Source organism: Columba livia, chromosome 1 (genome assembly GCF_036013475.1).
Source record: "Columba livia isolate bColLiv1 breed racing homer chromosome 1, bColLiv1.pat.W.v2, whole genome shotgun sequence".
Taxonomy (NCBI): Eukaryota; Metazoa; Chordata; class Aves; order Columbiformes; family Columbidae; genus Columba; species Columba livia.
The window spans coordinates 103,155,497-103,173,203 of NC_088602.1; the positions used below are offsets into that span (position 1 = coordinate 103,155,497).

The 17,707-nt window shown below is 36.9% G+C and overlaps 1 protein-coding gene across 18 annotated transcripts in view; it reads right to left on the bottom strand.

The window, feature by feature from the left end:
- GK (glycerol kinase) overlaps window positions 1–17,707 on the bottom strand; it is a 65,318-nt gene that overhangs the window by 24,820 nt on the left and 22,791 nt on the right. For 7 of the 18 annotated variants that reach the window (XR_010474019.1, XR_010474014.1, XR_010474013.1 and 4 more), the window contains 5 exons: window positions 17,230–17,326; window positions 15,479–15,563; window positions 11,557–11,677; window positions 9,665–9,808; window positions 8,671–8,751 (listed from right to left, as the gene is read on the bottom strand). Coding sequence is in view for 14 of the 18 variants with exons in the window: in XM_065070671.1 (XP_064926743.1) it covers window positions 8,671–8,751; window positions 9,665–9,808; window positions 11,557–11,677; window positions 15,479–15,563; window positions 17,230–17,326 (528 nt within the window). In the remaining 4 variants the exon portion in view is untranslated. Of the gene's footprint in view, window positions 1–1,597; window positions 3,896–4,984; window positions 5,056–7,013; window positions 7,104–8,670; window positions 8,752–9,664; window positions 9,809–11,556; window positions 11,678–15,478; window positions 15,564–17,229; window positions 17,327–17,707 lie in introns of those variants that run through there. The other 11 variants (XM_065070625.1, XM_065070600.1, XM_065070617.1 and 8 more) reach the window with 6 other exon arrangements.

A 17,707-nucleotide genomic window follows, 5' to 3' on the forward strand; every position in this document is an offset into this window, starting at 1 on the left:
CTATCTGAGCTTTCTCCAAGCTGAGAGGTCCCAGATCTCTCAGTGTCTCCCGTACAACAGATGATCCCATCCTTTACCCATCTTCGTGGCCTGTCACAGGACTCACTTTGGTATGTTCATCTGTCTCTCATACTGGCAATCCCAGAGCTGGACCCAGCACGCCAGGTGTGTCTCACCAGGGGAAGGATCACTCCCTTGACCTGTTGGAGATGCTCTGCCTGATGCAGCCCATGGTGCTGTTGGCCTTCTTTCCTGCAAGCACTGCCTCATGTTCAACTTGGTGTCCACCAGGACCATTTTTGCAAAGCTGCTTCCCAGCAGATTGGCCCTCAACATGCCTCAGTACAACAGGCTGGACTTGGCACTTCCCCTTATTGAACTTCACATGGTTCCTGTCAGTCCTTTCTCCACCTTCTTGAGATCCCTCTGGAGAGCATGGGAAAACCATTCCAGCAATGTTCTTTCGTCATTTTTTCGAGATTTAGAGGGCTGCTACTCATTTGCCTGCCCTTATCTCCAGGACTGATGAGTACTACTTCCATGAATGCTGGTAAATTATGATAATTAAAAAAAAACAACCCCAACAACAGCCAAAGATCCTGGGCTTGTGTTACAGCTCTTAATGGGACAGCATTCCACAGCTACAGATCTCAAATTCTTTAGATGGAAAGATTAGGGCCTGGGGATGCTGGTATGGATATTAAGAAGCTTATTTGGATAGGGCTCCAATAATAGACTAGACATTGTATTAGCTTTTGTTGAACAAAAAAATCTTCATACACATAAATTTCTGCTACTGATTACATTAATAAAGTTCTCATCTCATAATATTCCAGCTTGATGAATCATGGGATTTGAGTGTGCTCTTGTGCAGCACAGCCAAGGGCAAGCCTGTAATTTTGCTGTGTGAAAGGAAGACTCAAGTCTGATATTGAGTAATAATGTATTACCTCAGGTTTCTGTGTCCCGATGTGATATTTAAATGCCTTTTTTGGCAGGGGGGTGAGGAGGTGGGTTGGTTCTGACTCACACAACTGATTTTGATATAGGGAACTAAAGACTCTGTAAAAACTATACATGTATCATCTCCACATATACACGTACCCCCATGCTTCTTTCTTAAAATAATACCTGACACTCCTGGCTAGTGCCCTCAGCAGTGTTTTCTACTCCATGAGCATTTCTTCCCCCAACCCATAAAGGCTTTTGATCTGTAGCAGTTACCAGACCATGGTATAAGAGCAAAAGCCATTGGGCCTGTTGGCCCCACCATGCAAAGCTGTTTGAGATCTTCGGATCAAACCTGTATTATGACTGTATCCTTTTTAGTTTTTCTCCTTGTGTTTTCCTGCTTTTGTTCCTGAATATGGAGGGACTTGAAGAAATGTAATTTCTAATCCAGTCCTTGAAACTGAATATATCACTGAAAAGCAGAACGAAGTACTGCATGGATTTGAGCTGTACATGAGAGCACATGAAAGCACATCTGTGATATTTAAAGAGGGTGCTCTACTATTTAATGTGTCAATGTATGCTAATGCCTCATGCAAAAAACATTAATTAAAATGTGTCTGAAAGATAATGTGCAAGAATAAACTGACAGCTTATATTGATTTATTTATGGTATTTTAATACCAAGTTAACGCATTTCTCAAGTAAGAATTTTATAAATCTGGCAATTTATAGAAAAAAATAAATCACAGCTTCACAAAAGGCTAACTTTCAACAGTTTGTTCCCTCCCCCCCAACACGCAGTTTAAAATATATTTCAACTATGTTGGTAGAAAGTTAACAGTGGTGTGAAGTTCTTAAAAAACATTTGCAACAACAATTGAAAATAAAATAACGATTTTTGCTCAGTGAAAAAGTAACAGGAATTGTGTTTCCCGGTAAAATTCAGAAAAGCAGCAAAAAATCTCCCTTCTACTTATTATGTGCTACTTTTCCCCCTGCCACGTACATCACCAGCAAAAGCAACACTTCATCATTAACCATTCCCAGGTTCAGTACTTCAGTGTTTTTGGCAAGAAGTCAAGGGCAGAGGTCCGTTGTTTGAGATGTGTGCTTCCCTTGCCCTGTGTGCTCCAGAGCCTGCTGTCACTCTTGTTCCTTAGGGTGAGGTGGGATCAGTAACAACCCCAAGTAAAGGTAAGGAGTATAAAGATATTTCTATGGATTGACGCTGATTTTTCATTCTTTCTTTACCTCTCCCATACAAACTGGAAAACACAGACATTTTAGCTGGCACACCTCACATTTGAGTATTTATGAGATAAAGGATTCGAATGATGTTGTTATATTTTCTCCTGTGCACAAAACCCCCCTCTGTCAAATTTATACATGTAATCACAGGACAAAAAAAATGTTCCCTTCTCTAACTTCTTAAGTAAAAGTCACATTTTCAAAAGTCATTGCACTCAATAATAAAAAGGCAATTAATATGTATTTGATATTAAATACATTGTACAGACCTGAACTTCTGTGCAATCCATTGCTTCAGACACACACATATTTAACATCTTTTTAAAAACGAATCCTCTAAACATAGTTTCTATACTGATCTAATGGCACTAGACGAAAATACATTTTCTTTGACCTAAGCAATAAGGCTGGCACTTGTCATGCTCTTGGTGCAAACAGGAAAGCTGAACATACTATTATTGCATCACTCCTTTACCCCTGGAGGACAAAAAACTTCCAAGTGGATGCAACTCAGTTGTCATACACGTTGCCTGTGAATTCCAGTGGCCCAGTTCAGGTGCCAAGTGCTTACTCTTTCAGGTCAGGGTTTTGGTTGTCCCAGCATACTTTGTGACAACTTGCTGTTAAAACTATGGACATTGAAACTGAAAGGGAGATTTTGGTCCCTGAGATATACTAAATGAGATCAAGAGCTAAAGCACTGATATTTAATTTGGAGTGGACTCTCTTTAAGGAAAACTAAGTTAGCTTCAACTTCCAAAAGTTTAACAAATATCACTAAAATATTCTTGAGCAGGATGTCAGAATATATGTGGTATTGCTGAAGAAAAGTGCATTGTACAGAGTAGTTTTAAGAGTTATCAGTTGCTGAGGACCTGTCAGCAGTCCTGTATCAAATCTATCTTTTCAACCCAGCAGAATAGCACAAGAACATGAAACATGGCCTTAACAAACACATCTATTTAGTCCTATTTCTTTAAAGAAACAGCTACAGGACTTAGTCCTGAAAAACTGAACACAAATGCCAGAAGGCAAACCAAATTTTTAAACTTTGTAACTGATCATTTCGACAGTACCCTGTGGACCATACCAGCAACCTCTTCATTGCCAAACCAGTGGCGATGTGTGCTACTGGTAATACATTTTGAAATAGTGTTTAAAAGGTTTGTACCATTGAAGGTGTTTCAGATCAGCAGCAACTACAATAAAACATCTTTGGCAACCATAAACATATGAAAGGTAATTCACAGCAGCTGGAAGAATTGTAAGATGTTTACAAAGTTCTATAGTGCATTGTTAACTTTCTGCAGTGTGTTGTATAAAGTACCAAAGCCCTGAAAAGGGGAGCTAAACATCTGATATTACTTCAAAAGGTGCAGGGTTTTGATATACCAGCTTTCTCACACAAAGCTAGGGCTTGTGAAATTTTAGAGGATGATGTGAGAAAGTCCATGCAAAGACCTCCAGTGCAGTCAGAGTTGATGGGGAAAGGAGCAGAGTAATCGAGGGCTGAGGACTTAAGTTTCAGAGTACCCGTGGGAGGTTACACAGGGACTGGGAACAGATGGATTCATGAACGAATTTAGTCACACAAATAGTACAATCACATTGGTGGTGGAACCTCTTCAGAAAACAAAAGAAAAAAAATCAGCTGCATCTGGACAGTCCACTAAGTAGTTTCATTTACCAGTACCTTAAATAAGAAAAAAACATGTGTTAGTAATATAGAATTTACTCTAAAACATTAATAACACTCTATAATACAGCTGAGCTATTATATAAGAGGAATTCAGTATAACCATCTTTTGTTTTCAGTTAATGGGATTATAAATTAGGTGTATCTTGTGACATCAGATAAACCAGCACTTAAGTGTGTGGGATGTGCAGGAGAGAAAGATGGGTAAATTTTAACAAGTAGAAGAATCGAAGGAAGGTACTCTAAGCTTATTATTTTATTTTTTTTTTTTTCTGAATATGAGCTCAGCTTTCACAAATTTGGGAAACATTACTGCAACTAACTTGCAGAACTGCACAGTGATCCCTATACGTAAATAAGTATGCAATATGGCAGCATCTATCACAACACAAGAAACTAAAAAGGAAAAAGAGAATCTTAAAAAGACCACAAAGCATATTTAAGCAGGAAGAATATAGTTTTACTATCAGTACTGATGCCTTATCCTGTGAGAATAAAGTAAAAGAATTTATGTCACATAAGATCCCATATATAGCCAATCCCCATTTACACCTCACTTGAGAGGTGTCAGTTTAAGCATGCAAAGGCATGTCTTTAAATTTCAGTCTAATAAAACATAATATCACTTTCAGCTAACTTCCACCCCCTACAGAAGTACAGCTGCAGAATATGTTGAAACCTCTCAGATGTCCACTTCCAAAACTACTGTGAAAACTTAAAAGAATCTTAGCATAACAATTCCAGTCGCTACACACAACTTAATAGTGACATAAAACAAAGTACAGGCCATTTCTCCCCTGGGAGAGAAGAAGAATGAGGATCATAGAATAAGGTACAAGTAATGATCTAATTTTGATGAAATTGTGAAATGATATCATGCAATACGTTATTGTACTTCATATGCAGTCATCAGGTGCTGCATGAAAAGGCAGTTAGTCTAGCAGTTCTGTAAATGGGTTTTTGCCACATTAGTGTTCTCTATTCTGCCACAGCAGATTTTTCCTTCGCATTTCAGTAGCTGTAAAATCATGGCCCTGCCTTACAGAGACATGTTCAACAACAGCGCTGTTGACGTGCAAGACTTACTGCTGTTTCAGCACATGAAGGATGAATTCAATCCTCAGTAGATTCAATCCTCAAACCTACAATACTGATGACTGCGTTCCAGTTCCAGTGTTTTATTAAAAGGTAAAATATAACAAATTAATTAATGGAGTTCCTGTACTGAATTAGAAAGAAAGTCTGGTCAGCTGGTTCCAGCTTTTAAAAGCAGAGAATATTTACCAGAGGAAATGTCTAAGGGGGAAGCAGCCCTGCTCCAATCAGCAACACAAATTCTGTATATCATGTTCTACCCTAACACACAGCTGAGCAAAACTGCAAGCTGTACATATCATCGCTGATGCTATTCCTGTCTAGAGATCATCGTTTTCAAAACAAATAATAGCTGGAAATTTCTTGCAACTTCTCCTGTCCCCAAGCTTAACATGTAAATAATACACCAACATATTGGTATATAAAGTTCCTGTATTGGTATATATTGTAACTATATAGAGAGGATAATTTGAAAACAACAGTAAAAATGGGTTCTGAAGGCCAGAGTGATGGGATGAATGTTTCCCACTTGTGGGTTAGAAAAGCACTGACAAGCTTAGGGAAGGGAGAAAAATATATTTTTTTAATGAGTTCCAGCAGTGCAGGTTTAGATATTTATATGCAGGTTACTGATTAGTTAGTTTTAAAAAGCAATACACCCAGAATTTAAATTGCTTATCTGCCTAGTTAACATTGTTCTTCATATTATTTTAGGTATCCTCCATGTGGTGAAGAACCTGACCTGGAATTAATATTCGAGTTGCTTAGTTCAGCTTGTTAAAAATTTACCCACTTAATCACAGCTGGTTTTATTTTGTTCTTCACAATCAAGATTGTTTTCATTCACAGATACATTCCAGAATTAGTAAATTAATGTCAATCCATTTGTTCAGTTTGATTTTTGCCTAGCGTTTGTTTAGTTTGAATTTAGTTCTCCTACAAGCTCAGACAGTCTCTTCCATGCAAGAAAAAATACAACTGAATAGTTAATTCAGGCCGAATGAGTAGAAACAAAATACAAACACATAATCCCAGGAGCATGCTAGAGTCCTCAATTGTCTGTTTAATTAACACCTCCCACTCAGCCCACCAAAACCTAACAAAACAAAACAAACCAAAAACTAAACAAGCACCCCCCAAAAGCTTACTAAGTGGTAACAATGGCTATACTGTAAAATATTTTATTTGGAATGAAATTATGAAACACCACAACAAAGAACAAATGACATCACCATATAATCTTTTTCTTACCATAAGAATATCTTAATGAAATATCTTACTCCTGGCATAAGCAACTAACACCGTCATCCATGTTAAGAACTTCATTTTCAAATAAAACATATATTAATAGGTTGAAGATGCATCTTCATTGCATATGCACACAGTCCCTTTCCCCAGTTTTGCAGAGAGGCCTTTCAGGGTCTCTTTACACAAAATGAACTCAGTTATCCATCAAGAGTAAAGTACAAGAGAATATTCAATAGATTTAGTTGATGAAGATTTCTAACAATACAATTCCAAGGGGACCAGAAAAACTAAAAGGATGCATGAAACCTTTCAGGGACAGAAAAAAAGTCTTCCTTTTCTTTAAACAAGATCCTCAAAATAATTTTGAACATTATGAGAAGAAATAGAGAATAAAGGATGGAACCTTATTCTAACTGCAATACACACAGTAATGCAGGCAATGCAAAACTCTGCTGGGCTGCTCCAACCTATATACCCCTTTGGTAAACTGTGTACAGTCTGTGTAGCCAGATATAGGGAAAGGAGAATTCAAAGTTTCATGTGCATCTAACAACTATGAATTTCATGGCACATGAGGATGAATTGAAGATGGCATTCACCTGGTTCCCCTAGGTACCATATGTCTAATTCGCACCCTGGAACACTCGTGTGCATGAACAACAAAAAGCATCAGACATTTTTGCTAAAAATAAACAGGTGGAATACAAAAAAACCCAACACTTAAACCAGTGTAGACAGCTTTTAAAGTGATCTAGTTCAAACAATAACTAACCTGAGACGTACTTTGCTCCGATTAACATTATCACGCTACTCATAATAAAAAAACCCAAAGGCAGACTACAGAAGATACTAGGGTCAACTGCTGTCATCCAGGGGAGGGTGTTTCCAGTCAAGCAAATCAAAAGAGAGATATATATATAAATTACAATATATGTGTTAAAAATCATACGAACAGCAAAAAGTAACAAATGTAATGACATTTGCAGAAAAAATGAAAAAGATCATGTATAACCCCCACAATAATTCAAACAGGCTCTCAATATAAGAGTTCAAATCCAAATTCCACTGTTAGCACTATCTAGGTTAAGCCCAGTTCTAGTATTCTTCAATCTTAAATATTCCTAGCAGGCAGAAGACAGAGTTTCAAAGCACGAACTAAGGAAAGTAACATTTCCCTCCCCCCAGCGTTAAACAAGATAATTACTGAGGGTAAGTTTTTATAAGCATATCCCTTTTCATATGAGCTGAAGAATAAGAGTTTTAGTTTTCTGCAAGGTAGAATTTTCTATCTTTCAAAATGAAATAATGGTATAAAGTAAGACATGCATCAAGGATTTGGGATTTTAGCATACATAACAAAGAGTTTAGATGTAAGGCTACTAAATGACAACGGACAACACTGAAGTGAATCTTGTTATTCATTCGAAGTAACCTACTTCCCTTCCAAATAGCCTTGACAGAATTCTTTGTATAACCATGGTGTTAAATAAAACACTTAAACAAACATATAAGATGGTAAAAGGAAAATTTTAGCTTTAGCTTTTAAGAATAAAGGAAGAGACTTCATGCCACTCGAGGGCTTCAACAGTGGATTGTGGGGGTAGATTACATTTTGAGGATTCTTTACTTAATACTTTTCATTCTAACAGTTTTTCCAGCAAAAGGAAAGTGAAATTAAGACAAAGCCCATAAATGATGTGTTGTAGGATGACCCAGGACTAAAAACCTACCCTGAAATAGTGCTGAAATATAAATTCAAATTACAGATCAGAGAAGACTGCAGGTTTATTTAATCCACATCTGACAGATGAAAAAGCCCTCTACTTCGAAAGAAAAAATTTGTTCTGTCCCTCAAAAGTGTTTGTATATTCTCTGTGTGTGAACAATAGGTTTATGCAATTTTTCACTTTGTAACTTCTTGCTCTTAGTCCTCATGGGTCAAACAGGTTTTGATGTGGCTATCAATCCCTCCTTCCTATACAGCAAATAATAAAGGCAAGCTATAGCAAGAAAAAACACAGGATGAAACTTTTCTCCTTTGCAACATGAGGTTATAGTATAAGAAGAAAGTTTATTAAATCCCTCCACTGTCTTAGAATTGTGTTGTTTCTCTTCTACTAGGTAAGATTTTTTTTCTGTTGTAAACCAATGCTATTCTGCAAAACCTGCACTTAGTTGTGATTTCATGTCCTCTTTTTTTAGAGCCCTACAAGATATTGCTTGTGCATTCCTTTCAAAAGGAAGACCTGTCTGTCTGTCTATCTATCCATCTTCCTGCTTTGTTTCCATAGTGGTTTTAAGTAACAATTTTAAAATCATCGGAATAGTCCAGAGATTCTATGAACAGAAAAGGTCATGAAACTCAAGATTAACTACCTAGGCTAACTGGCTAATTAATAATAATTGACTTGCATTAATTTCTGGTTTACCATTTGACGGAGCTTCAGATGTCTCCCAGTCCATAGATCTCATCACAGCTTTCTTCCATCTGGCGTAGCGAGATTCACTTTCTGAAATTGAGAAATCAGCAAACAGAAAAGCTTATCAACGCATACAAGGAGTATTTGAAAAGCAGAGACTACAATATTAGCTTTCCACTCTTTTGCAGAGTATAGTTTGTCTGCACAGAACAAGTATTATAAAATGATGTTTTGAATACAAAACCCAAATGAAACCAACCCCAAACCCTACAGTTACGTATAGTAAGGAGAAATAAGCCTTAAAACCAATTTTACGCATGTTTGCCAATAAGAAGGTTTACAAGTAGGACAAAATGAAGCAATTGTTATTCACGTGGAAGCCTTTCAGTGCTGAAAATACTGTCTTAAGTAGGGATTATAGCAGTAATTGTAATCAAAATGATAAGACAAAATTCTGTACCAAAAACTAAGAAATTACTGAAAAGACAAAAATTCATTGTTTTGTATATGGATGAAATATGTCAAGACCATCTTTCCCATTCCTAGGAGCACATAAGAAAAGTCTCATCAAAACAATCTGTCCTTTCTACATCTGTGAAAACTCACAACTGCACAGAAATTTTAGAAGACATCTTTCTCAGTAAAAACCTTCCAAGATTTCTTTAATTTTACTTGCTATAAATAAATAGCTACTAACTGCAATGCTCAGTACAAAGCTTATTTCAAAAAGAAGGGAAAAACCCCAAACAACACATTCCCCTGTGGAATTATGTTGTTTTAATCATTTTCCAATCTTACTAGTCAATACATGGACAATATAGCAAGTGGAATGCACTTTTCTCTAAACCAAACACTATAAATCAGATCTTCAACATCTGTGAAGATACTCATGTATGTAGCTGTTTTTTAGATCAGTATATTAGACCGCAACAAAGAAAAAACCTTATCTGTGGACATAAAATATTGATTTTGCAACTTCTTAGATAACATGAAAGGGTTTTACCCTCTGGGTTGATCTGTGGTTCAAATCGTTCACATGTCACTGCTGTCAAATCTCCAGGATTCAGACTCCAAACTCCAACTCCTTCTGCAGCTCCTGCTGCCATAGCAGCTCCTAGAGCTGTTGTTTCAGGCATTGATGGCTTTACTGAAGTAAATCACAGAGAAGGTTGGGATGATTTTAATGAAAGTCACCTTGATTACATCAGAACTAAAGATTCACATATCTATCTAGAATAATATATATTTTCTACAACTGCTATATGCTTCCTTTAAATTTACCAATTGCAAACCTCACTTTATTGCCATTCACATGGTTATGAGGCTAACTTCACCTATGAGTCATCCAAGTTTTTGAAATATCTCAGATCACTACTTCCTTCAAGACTGAATCATGCAATTGCCCATTTTCATGCCATGTACAGGGCTGCTGACCTCAACCATTAGTTTCCTTAGAGTACTCCTGTTCACGATATACCACTTTTTTGCCTTCTCCCTTCTCAATAAAGTAATCACTGGCTAAGTTATCAGTCTTGTTCCCATGCTCTGGATATTGCATTATTGAAAGCATTTAAAAAAGGCATCTTAAAAGAGGCTACACACCTGTACTTATCAGCTTGCTTGCCTTCCAAGATACTATAGAGGACCATCTCATGGTCATCTGTTCTATTAACTCTAGAACTGCCTGCTTCTCCGCTTCAGCTAGGAAATCCTTTAAAATCTGATTTTACCAATCAAGTCCTTTCATCTGCTAACTACACATCTGCACTGCTAGTATGAGCCCTGTGTATTATGTATTATTTAAGGCAAGATATAATACCTCTAGAATCAAATACTTTCCATTGAAGTGTCTCACATTTATGCGTAAGAGACAATATGTTTTTTTTCTAAATGATTTTCTAGAAGCTGCATATTAGGCAAGATTATTACATTTATGCAGCAAATTATCAGTATTGATGAAGATATATAATATCTTTATGTTAATCAGTGACACACCGCATCATTAAGAATGCTACTGTATGGCTTACAATACTCAGCAATTTGGGATCTGCTACAGGTGTTAAAACATGTCTTCAGAAAGATGCACCCTTTTCACTGAAAATGTTCCAGGTTTCAAGTAAAGTCTTTAAAGAACTTTAGTGTACTGAAACACATCCTTCAAAAGCTAAAAGCTCTTTTCTATTATTCTAGGGGGCTTCTGTGAAAGAAATGTTACATGTTCATTTCTAAAATGGTCATGTTGATGTTAGATCAGAATAATGGTATTGGAAACTTTCATGTGCCTCAGAGAGGAGCGACCCCATTTGGGTTTGTATTTTTTCTTACGCATGTAAAGAAAACTGTTTGCAAGATCCCCACTTTTATTGTAAACTCTATTCCTTTCTTTGCTGCTGCTGTGGGAGGAAACAAAATGGACAATGTGTTCTGTGTGTCTTCTTTTACATTGTAAATGAACTCAAAATTTTGTGCAGGCAAAGAGAAAAGAAAAAAGGGTATTTGCTGTTTGCTGATATGCAAGAACAAAACATGAGCAGTGGAAGTGCAAAGTTCTGATTTTTCTCTGAGTAAGATTCTCAGGGACAACATGTTGCAGGAGGGCATTAGTTTAATTAATTTAAAAATTGATAGATGTTCAGCAATTTATATAAAAATTTTGAAGCTCAATATCATCACAGTACTGTCATATCTCAACACAAGAAAGAAGTCAGTGATTCTCTATGAAAGTGAATCTCAAAACTGGATGCAAGATCTAAAAACTTTTTCCTGAAAACAACTCCAACATTCTCAAACAGTAGCAAAAGACCAGCAAAACCAACAATTTGCCCTTATTAGTCATTACAAACCAATGTTGTTTTCAGTTTTAAAAAGAAATTCAGAGTTGTAATTTCATCTTACCTACTGGAATACAGAGAATGTCTGATTGGAGTTGCATGAGGAGCTTGTTATTAGTCATTCCTCCGTCTACTTGTAACTGATGTAGTGGTATCCCACAGTCCTTGTTCATGGCATCTAAAATCTTAAGTAAGAGCAATATACGTTATGATTTCATTGTAGAGAAATCCACTATACACTCTCAGTGTAAAATACTACTATAAATAATAAATTGTTATAATAATAAATAATTTTTAATAAGTTAATAATAAATAAAGAATTAATAAATAAGGAATAAAATTATTAATAATAAATTAAAAATAAATAATAATTCAGCATTTGCTGAAGTGTATTAAGTAGGTAATTGCCCTCCCCTATATATCAAGAGGGCAAAATGGAAGCAGTGGAAATACATTTTTGTTTAACATACAGCAAATGCATTCTATTTATTACAGAAATGGTAGTGCAGGAGCATCTCCTTTGAGAGCATCTCCTTTGATGCTCTATATCTAGCCAATGTGTTGCTCATTTGGTCTGAGAGGAAGAATTTTGAAGAAAAGCTGATGACAACTACAACATTTATCAAAGCAAACAAAGGAAGAAATAACACTAAGTGGAGGCCTTTAGCTGACTACAGTTTGTCTAGACACTTTCTCCAATTTGATGCATTAAAGACTTGAAAAATTTAAATATTTGAACTGGCAATCTGGAAGACACCTCAACAGGAACTGCTGAACATCAAACTGTTTCGAAAGAGCCGCCTCTTGAAATATTTTCAATTAGTTGTTGAAAATTTTACATTACATGAGATAGACTGGAAAAATCAACTTAGTGTAATTTTTTGTAAAATTATGCTACCTTCTTTTGAGCAGAGTAGAGGGATAAAAATTAATGAAAACTGTTCAAGTGTTTGCAAGGGATAATTAACTAAGAGCAGAGCATTTAATTCACTGATACCCATCAGTATGCATTTTAGGGGTCTGAAGCATCTTTCTTATGAAAAAAGATTGCGAGTCTTTTCAGCCTGCAGAAGAGAAGGCTGAGAGGGGATCTCATCAATGTTTATAAATATCTCAGGAGTGGGTATCAAGAGGATGGGACCAGACTCCTTCCAGTGGTGCCCAACAACAGGATGAGGGGCAACGGGCACAGACTGAAGCACAGGAGGTTCCATCTAAACATGAGGAGAAACTTCTTTACTTTGAGGTGCCAGAGCACTGGAACAGGCTGCCCAGAGAGGTTGTGGAGTCTCCTCCTGCCTGGACACATTCCTGTGCAATCTACTCTAGGTGAACCTGCTTTAGCAGGTGGGTTGGACTAGATGATCTCCAGAGGTTTCTTCCAACCCCAACCATTCTGTGATTCTGTTTTCTAAAAATGTAAGATTTGCTTTAAACCTTAGCTACTGGTAACACCACAGCATTATGCTACAAGCACCTATTAAATGCAGAATAGTGGGTTTTCTAGGGTTTTGTTAAAGCAACCAATTACATACCTCATTTACATTTTTTAACGTTAGAGCAGAATTTTTGTTGACAAAGTTAGGTATTCTCTTTGAATTTTTTCTATTTATTTGAATAAAAAAAGAGGTGTGCTTTTCTCAGCTTTAAATGATTAAGCAAGATAGACCACAAAAAAGACCAAAACTACAATGCATTCTGTGTTGCTCTGTAGTTCACAAAGTACCCAGTTATGCAATCCTTACTGGGAAAAGTCAACACGGTTTTTAAAAAAGAACAAAAAATTTATAGGTTTGTAAGGCAGTAAAAACTATACAGAGATTAATTGTCCAGTAGATTCTACCCATTCCCAGGAAGTATATCAGCCAGGTTCCTTATCAGAAAATCTTCAAAGGAACTAAAAGAACTACCAAAGGATAAATAACGGTTACAAATTAGAAGGATAAAGGCCAGTTTTCATGGTGGCAGCATCTGTCCATAGGTCTGCACTGTTCAACGCATCAGAAATAACCTGGAAAAGAGGACTCATAGCACAGCAGCAAAGTTTGCTGATACTACTAAGCTAGTACTGTTCTCCACCACTTACTTCTTTCACTTGTATCATTTTACATTTGTCTGTGCTGATTCCATCTGTCTTTTTTAAGATTCAGAAATTTCAGCAGTGCCTCATAATCTCAGCTTTACATACAGACACTGCTGGAGGCTCTGGCTTTGTTTACCACCGTGCAAGAGTGTGTTGTATCATACTATGCATTCAGTAGAGACTAAAACAAAGAAAAGAATGCTAGAAATCCAGAAGGGATGAAGGAATAAAACAAATCATGATCATGACACTGCTATCCCCATTGTACTGAAGTAGGATGAAGAATAAGGTATTCAAGTATGTAAGTTTCATCTAATGACAGCACTGTACAGCTCCTAGAACTGAAAAATTGCTTATTTTTCCATAATGCCTTCTGGAATAAAAAGTAAATGTCATCTGTCTGCACAAGGAAGGAGCTTTTTGGATAACAAGGAACAGAGACTTTGAAGGATTGGATGGCACAATAAAACAAGAAAAACTCCAATGAAGATGAAATGTGAAGGTTTTCCTGAAGGATACAAAAGATTTTTATTTTAACTGGAATGAAAACAAAAGCACTTAATTTCTGACAAGACAAAACTAACAACGTGTCTTTGAAAAATGTCGCTAGGACTTAATCTATTAATTTAAGCATGTCCACAGACCTGATTAGGCACTCCTGTCATTGTAATAACAGCACATTGGCTAAAGTATGAGGAAGTATTAAATCTTTTCAGTTAACTTCACCCTCACTCAGTCTGAGAGCTTTATTCCTTTCCCTCCTACTCCCAGCCACGCACCCTATCTCTTGTTCTGATATTTGCTACACTCCTCTATGAGGTAGCTGAGGTCATTAATCCAGCAGAAAAATTGCCCAGCAAAATGAGGGATAATTTCCTGCTGGAAAGTTAATTGAGCTGACACATGAAAAGGAATGGATGGGAGGAGGCACAAGGAAAGAGAGGATCATACAACAAACTAAACTATCAGTTCAGTTCCCTGTGACTTTACCCAGACTTCTAGTACCAGAAGCTTCCAATCTCCTTCAAGACTTTCTGAGGACTCAGAGGCTGCTTAGCACAGCTTCAAAAGCAGACATCTGGGTGAAATTGCTGCCTTTTTCTAGTTGAGTACTTTTTACTCTATTCTATGTTACTAATGAAACAGCAAGTTGCTTTCCTCGTCTCACACAGTTTTAGCTGAGTGTTACTTTAAAACTCAGTATCTTTAAATAGCTACAGTTTAAAAGCATGCAATCAAATCAAGGTTTGACTGTCACCCTTTGGTGTCTATGGATTTCATTTTCTCCTGTATTTGTATGTAACACAGGGAGTGTAAATTGGTAATAGATGGTGATACAAAGGTTCTAACACTCAGAACATACTGATATCAACTCCTTTGATTTGACTGGAGGATTCATTTCTTCTGTGAGAATTCAGGTTTGCTGTTGCAGAATGCAGCGAAGGCAATACAAGATGTAACAGGCAGGAGGTGAGTCCAGATTTCACTTGGTATGTTTGCTCCTGTCTTGCTTAAACTTATTTTTGTTCTCGTGTACTGGAAGCGACATAAGCCATCTCTGTCACAGCAGACAATATAAAATGTAATCTCCTATGCTAACACAACTTTTTAGTTACAGAACAGGCCTTGTTTAATGTTTAATGTTTCTATGTTCTGCCTCTCAAAATATTCACAAAATACATTCACCTTATTCTAAGTGCTGATAAAAAGCAGCATTGCCACCCCAAAATAATGTACCACCCAACCTCACCATTGTAGCTAGGCCCACAGGAACAGTTTTTCAACATTAGCACCACATAAAGAATAGCATCAAAGTATAATAAAAAGCAAATGATTAATCTTCCTGAAGAGTCCCTGTTATCACCCTAATTTGCAATGAATTTAGGATCAAATTTGTCCTTACCTCTCGTGTTTGAAAGCAGACTGCTTCCAGTGCAGCAAAGGCAATGTGGTTTTTATTTGTAAACTGAGTAAGGCCACAGATAATACTGTTAAAAACAAACAAACAAAAAACAGTTAGGACATACTTCTTTACCATACATCATTACTTCAGACATAGGCCTTCTAATTCAAAGCTCACCCAGTTCCATTGAGTGAGGACTGCTTTTTAATATTAAAAAGCTTTTTTCTCTTTAAACTCTCTAATCCCTGTTTTCCTGACAAATATGCTTTCAATGTCCATCCAATACAATTGCTAGAAATTAAAACTGCTTGCCAATCTGCATGCAAATGGGTACATATTCACCCATACACACACAAGCACACACACAGATTCTGGTCTTCCTTTAAGAAAAGGAAATGTATGATCAAGGCTGATTTTTCTTTAAAAAATTATATTACCTATGACTAAAATCTTAATAAGTTCTCTAGTGCTTTCAGTTCTTAAGGAAAAGTCCAGTGGGGTCAGTGCTATGCTCTAAATGCTTAACATTGTTTTCAGATCTATTCTGATCATTAGTTGCTTCTGCACCTTCAAAGATTTTTGGATATGGAAATTATGCTACATCTAACCATGAGTAAGCTGAATTCTGCCAATGTGCACTGAACTGCAGAGCTAAATAATCATCCTTTTATTCTATTTAAACATCTGAGGAACAGTATTGTACTACACAGATATGCTGCTATATTTGGTGTTGGATACGTGCAAGTTCAAAGATATTTAAAGGACATTTTTAGTTATCGCCACTCCAAGGATCAGCTTTTAACAGTGAAAAACTTAAGCTCTGTGATCTGAAAAACTGGAAAAACATCTAAAGCAAAGATTTTTTTCTTCCTTACATTGAAGGAAGGCATTGAAAAGGCATTGAAATTCTAAAGATGCAACGACTCAAAACCTTGGGAGATAGATATTCTTTTAAGTTATTTTATATTCAAATTTGTTATGCTTCTGTGACTCCCACAGCACATTGTGATTCCAGCAACAGTAGGCAAGCACAATAGCAGAAAAGACAAATAGAAGGCTACTGTTTGAACTAGTAGTTCTAATGAGGAACAGCTAGTTAAGTCCTAAAAACCAGGGAAGGGACTGGAAGGAGAAAAGAGTATTCAATAGACTGGAAAGAAAGCTGGACATAAGGGAAAGGAGAGGGAGAAGTGGGGAGGAATTAAGTAGCCTGTACCATTTGATACAGTGAATGCAGCAACCATGGGCAACAGTGCTCAAAAACATCATCAACTCTGAAATCTTCATTTTCTACTATTGTTGCCTGGCAGCTCACAGGTATGCAGACCTCCTCTTTCTCTTTAGTGAGATGAAAATCCTTACAGAACCAGAAATGTGTCAAGAAAATAGCTGGCACCATTAGCAGCAAGAATGATAGAACTGTCTTGCACTTGTCCCCTGAAATGCACAACCCAGACCAAATGTTTTCCCTTTCCTCCACCCTCTTTTTTTTGTTTTGGAGGGGAGAGGGAGAGCAGGGTGAGTAGCTGAGCTAGCTAATCCTTCTTTTTCTCCCTGTTGCAGCTGCTGTTTTGAACAGAGTAAATAGAAAACCAAAACACAGTAGTTACTTGAAAATACCACTGACAGTGATATATTGACACAGGTCAAAGGAACAAAAAGAACAATTTCACATACCTGGAAGGACTAGCAGCAGTATTTGTAAAAACATTAAATCTCTCTGTAAATGCAGTGTTTAGTCAGATTCTTACCCCCTTGCACTGGGTTCCCAGTATGGTGCATATAGTCCTGAAAATGCTGGCACAAAGTAGCAGCCGTAAGAAGTCCCTGCTTCTGCAGCCAGTTTTTCTAAGGCACACACACAAACAGTCTTCACTTAGCTTTTCATAAATGTACCAGCACTTAAATATGATACTTACAGGCATTATTATTTAAGTAGGGAAAATATTCAGAGTATGTGAGATGATAGCCACAAAAATAAGCCGCATACAGTTAGACAATACAACTACCTCCAGCACTCTGCTCTTCAGTAACTAGTTGTCCACTTGCAGCAACATGAATGGCAGACAGGTCAGAGGGAGTTGTGGGAATGTAAACTGAAAACTCAAAACTAAACACCAAAATTGTGTACTCAATATTCTGACCTAGATTCTGTGTGGTTTTCAAAGGGCATCCTGTGGGTAAAGAATGCAACCTTCAAAGCAGTCCAGGAGGTCACACTTGACTTGC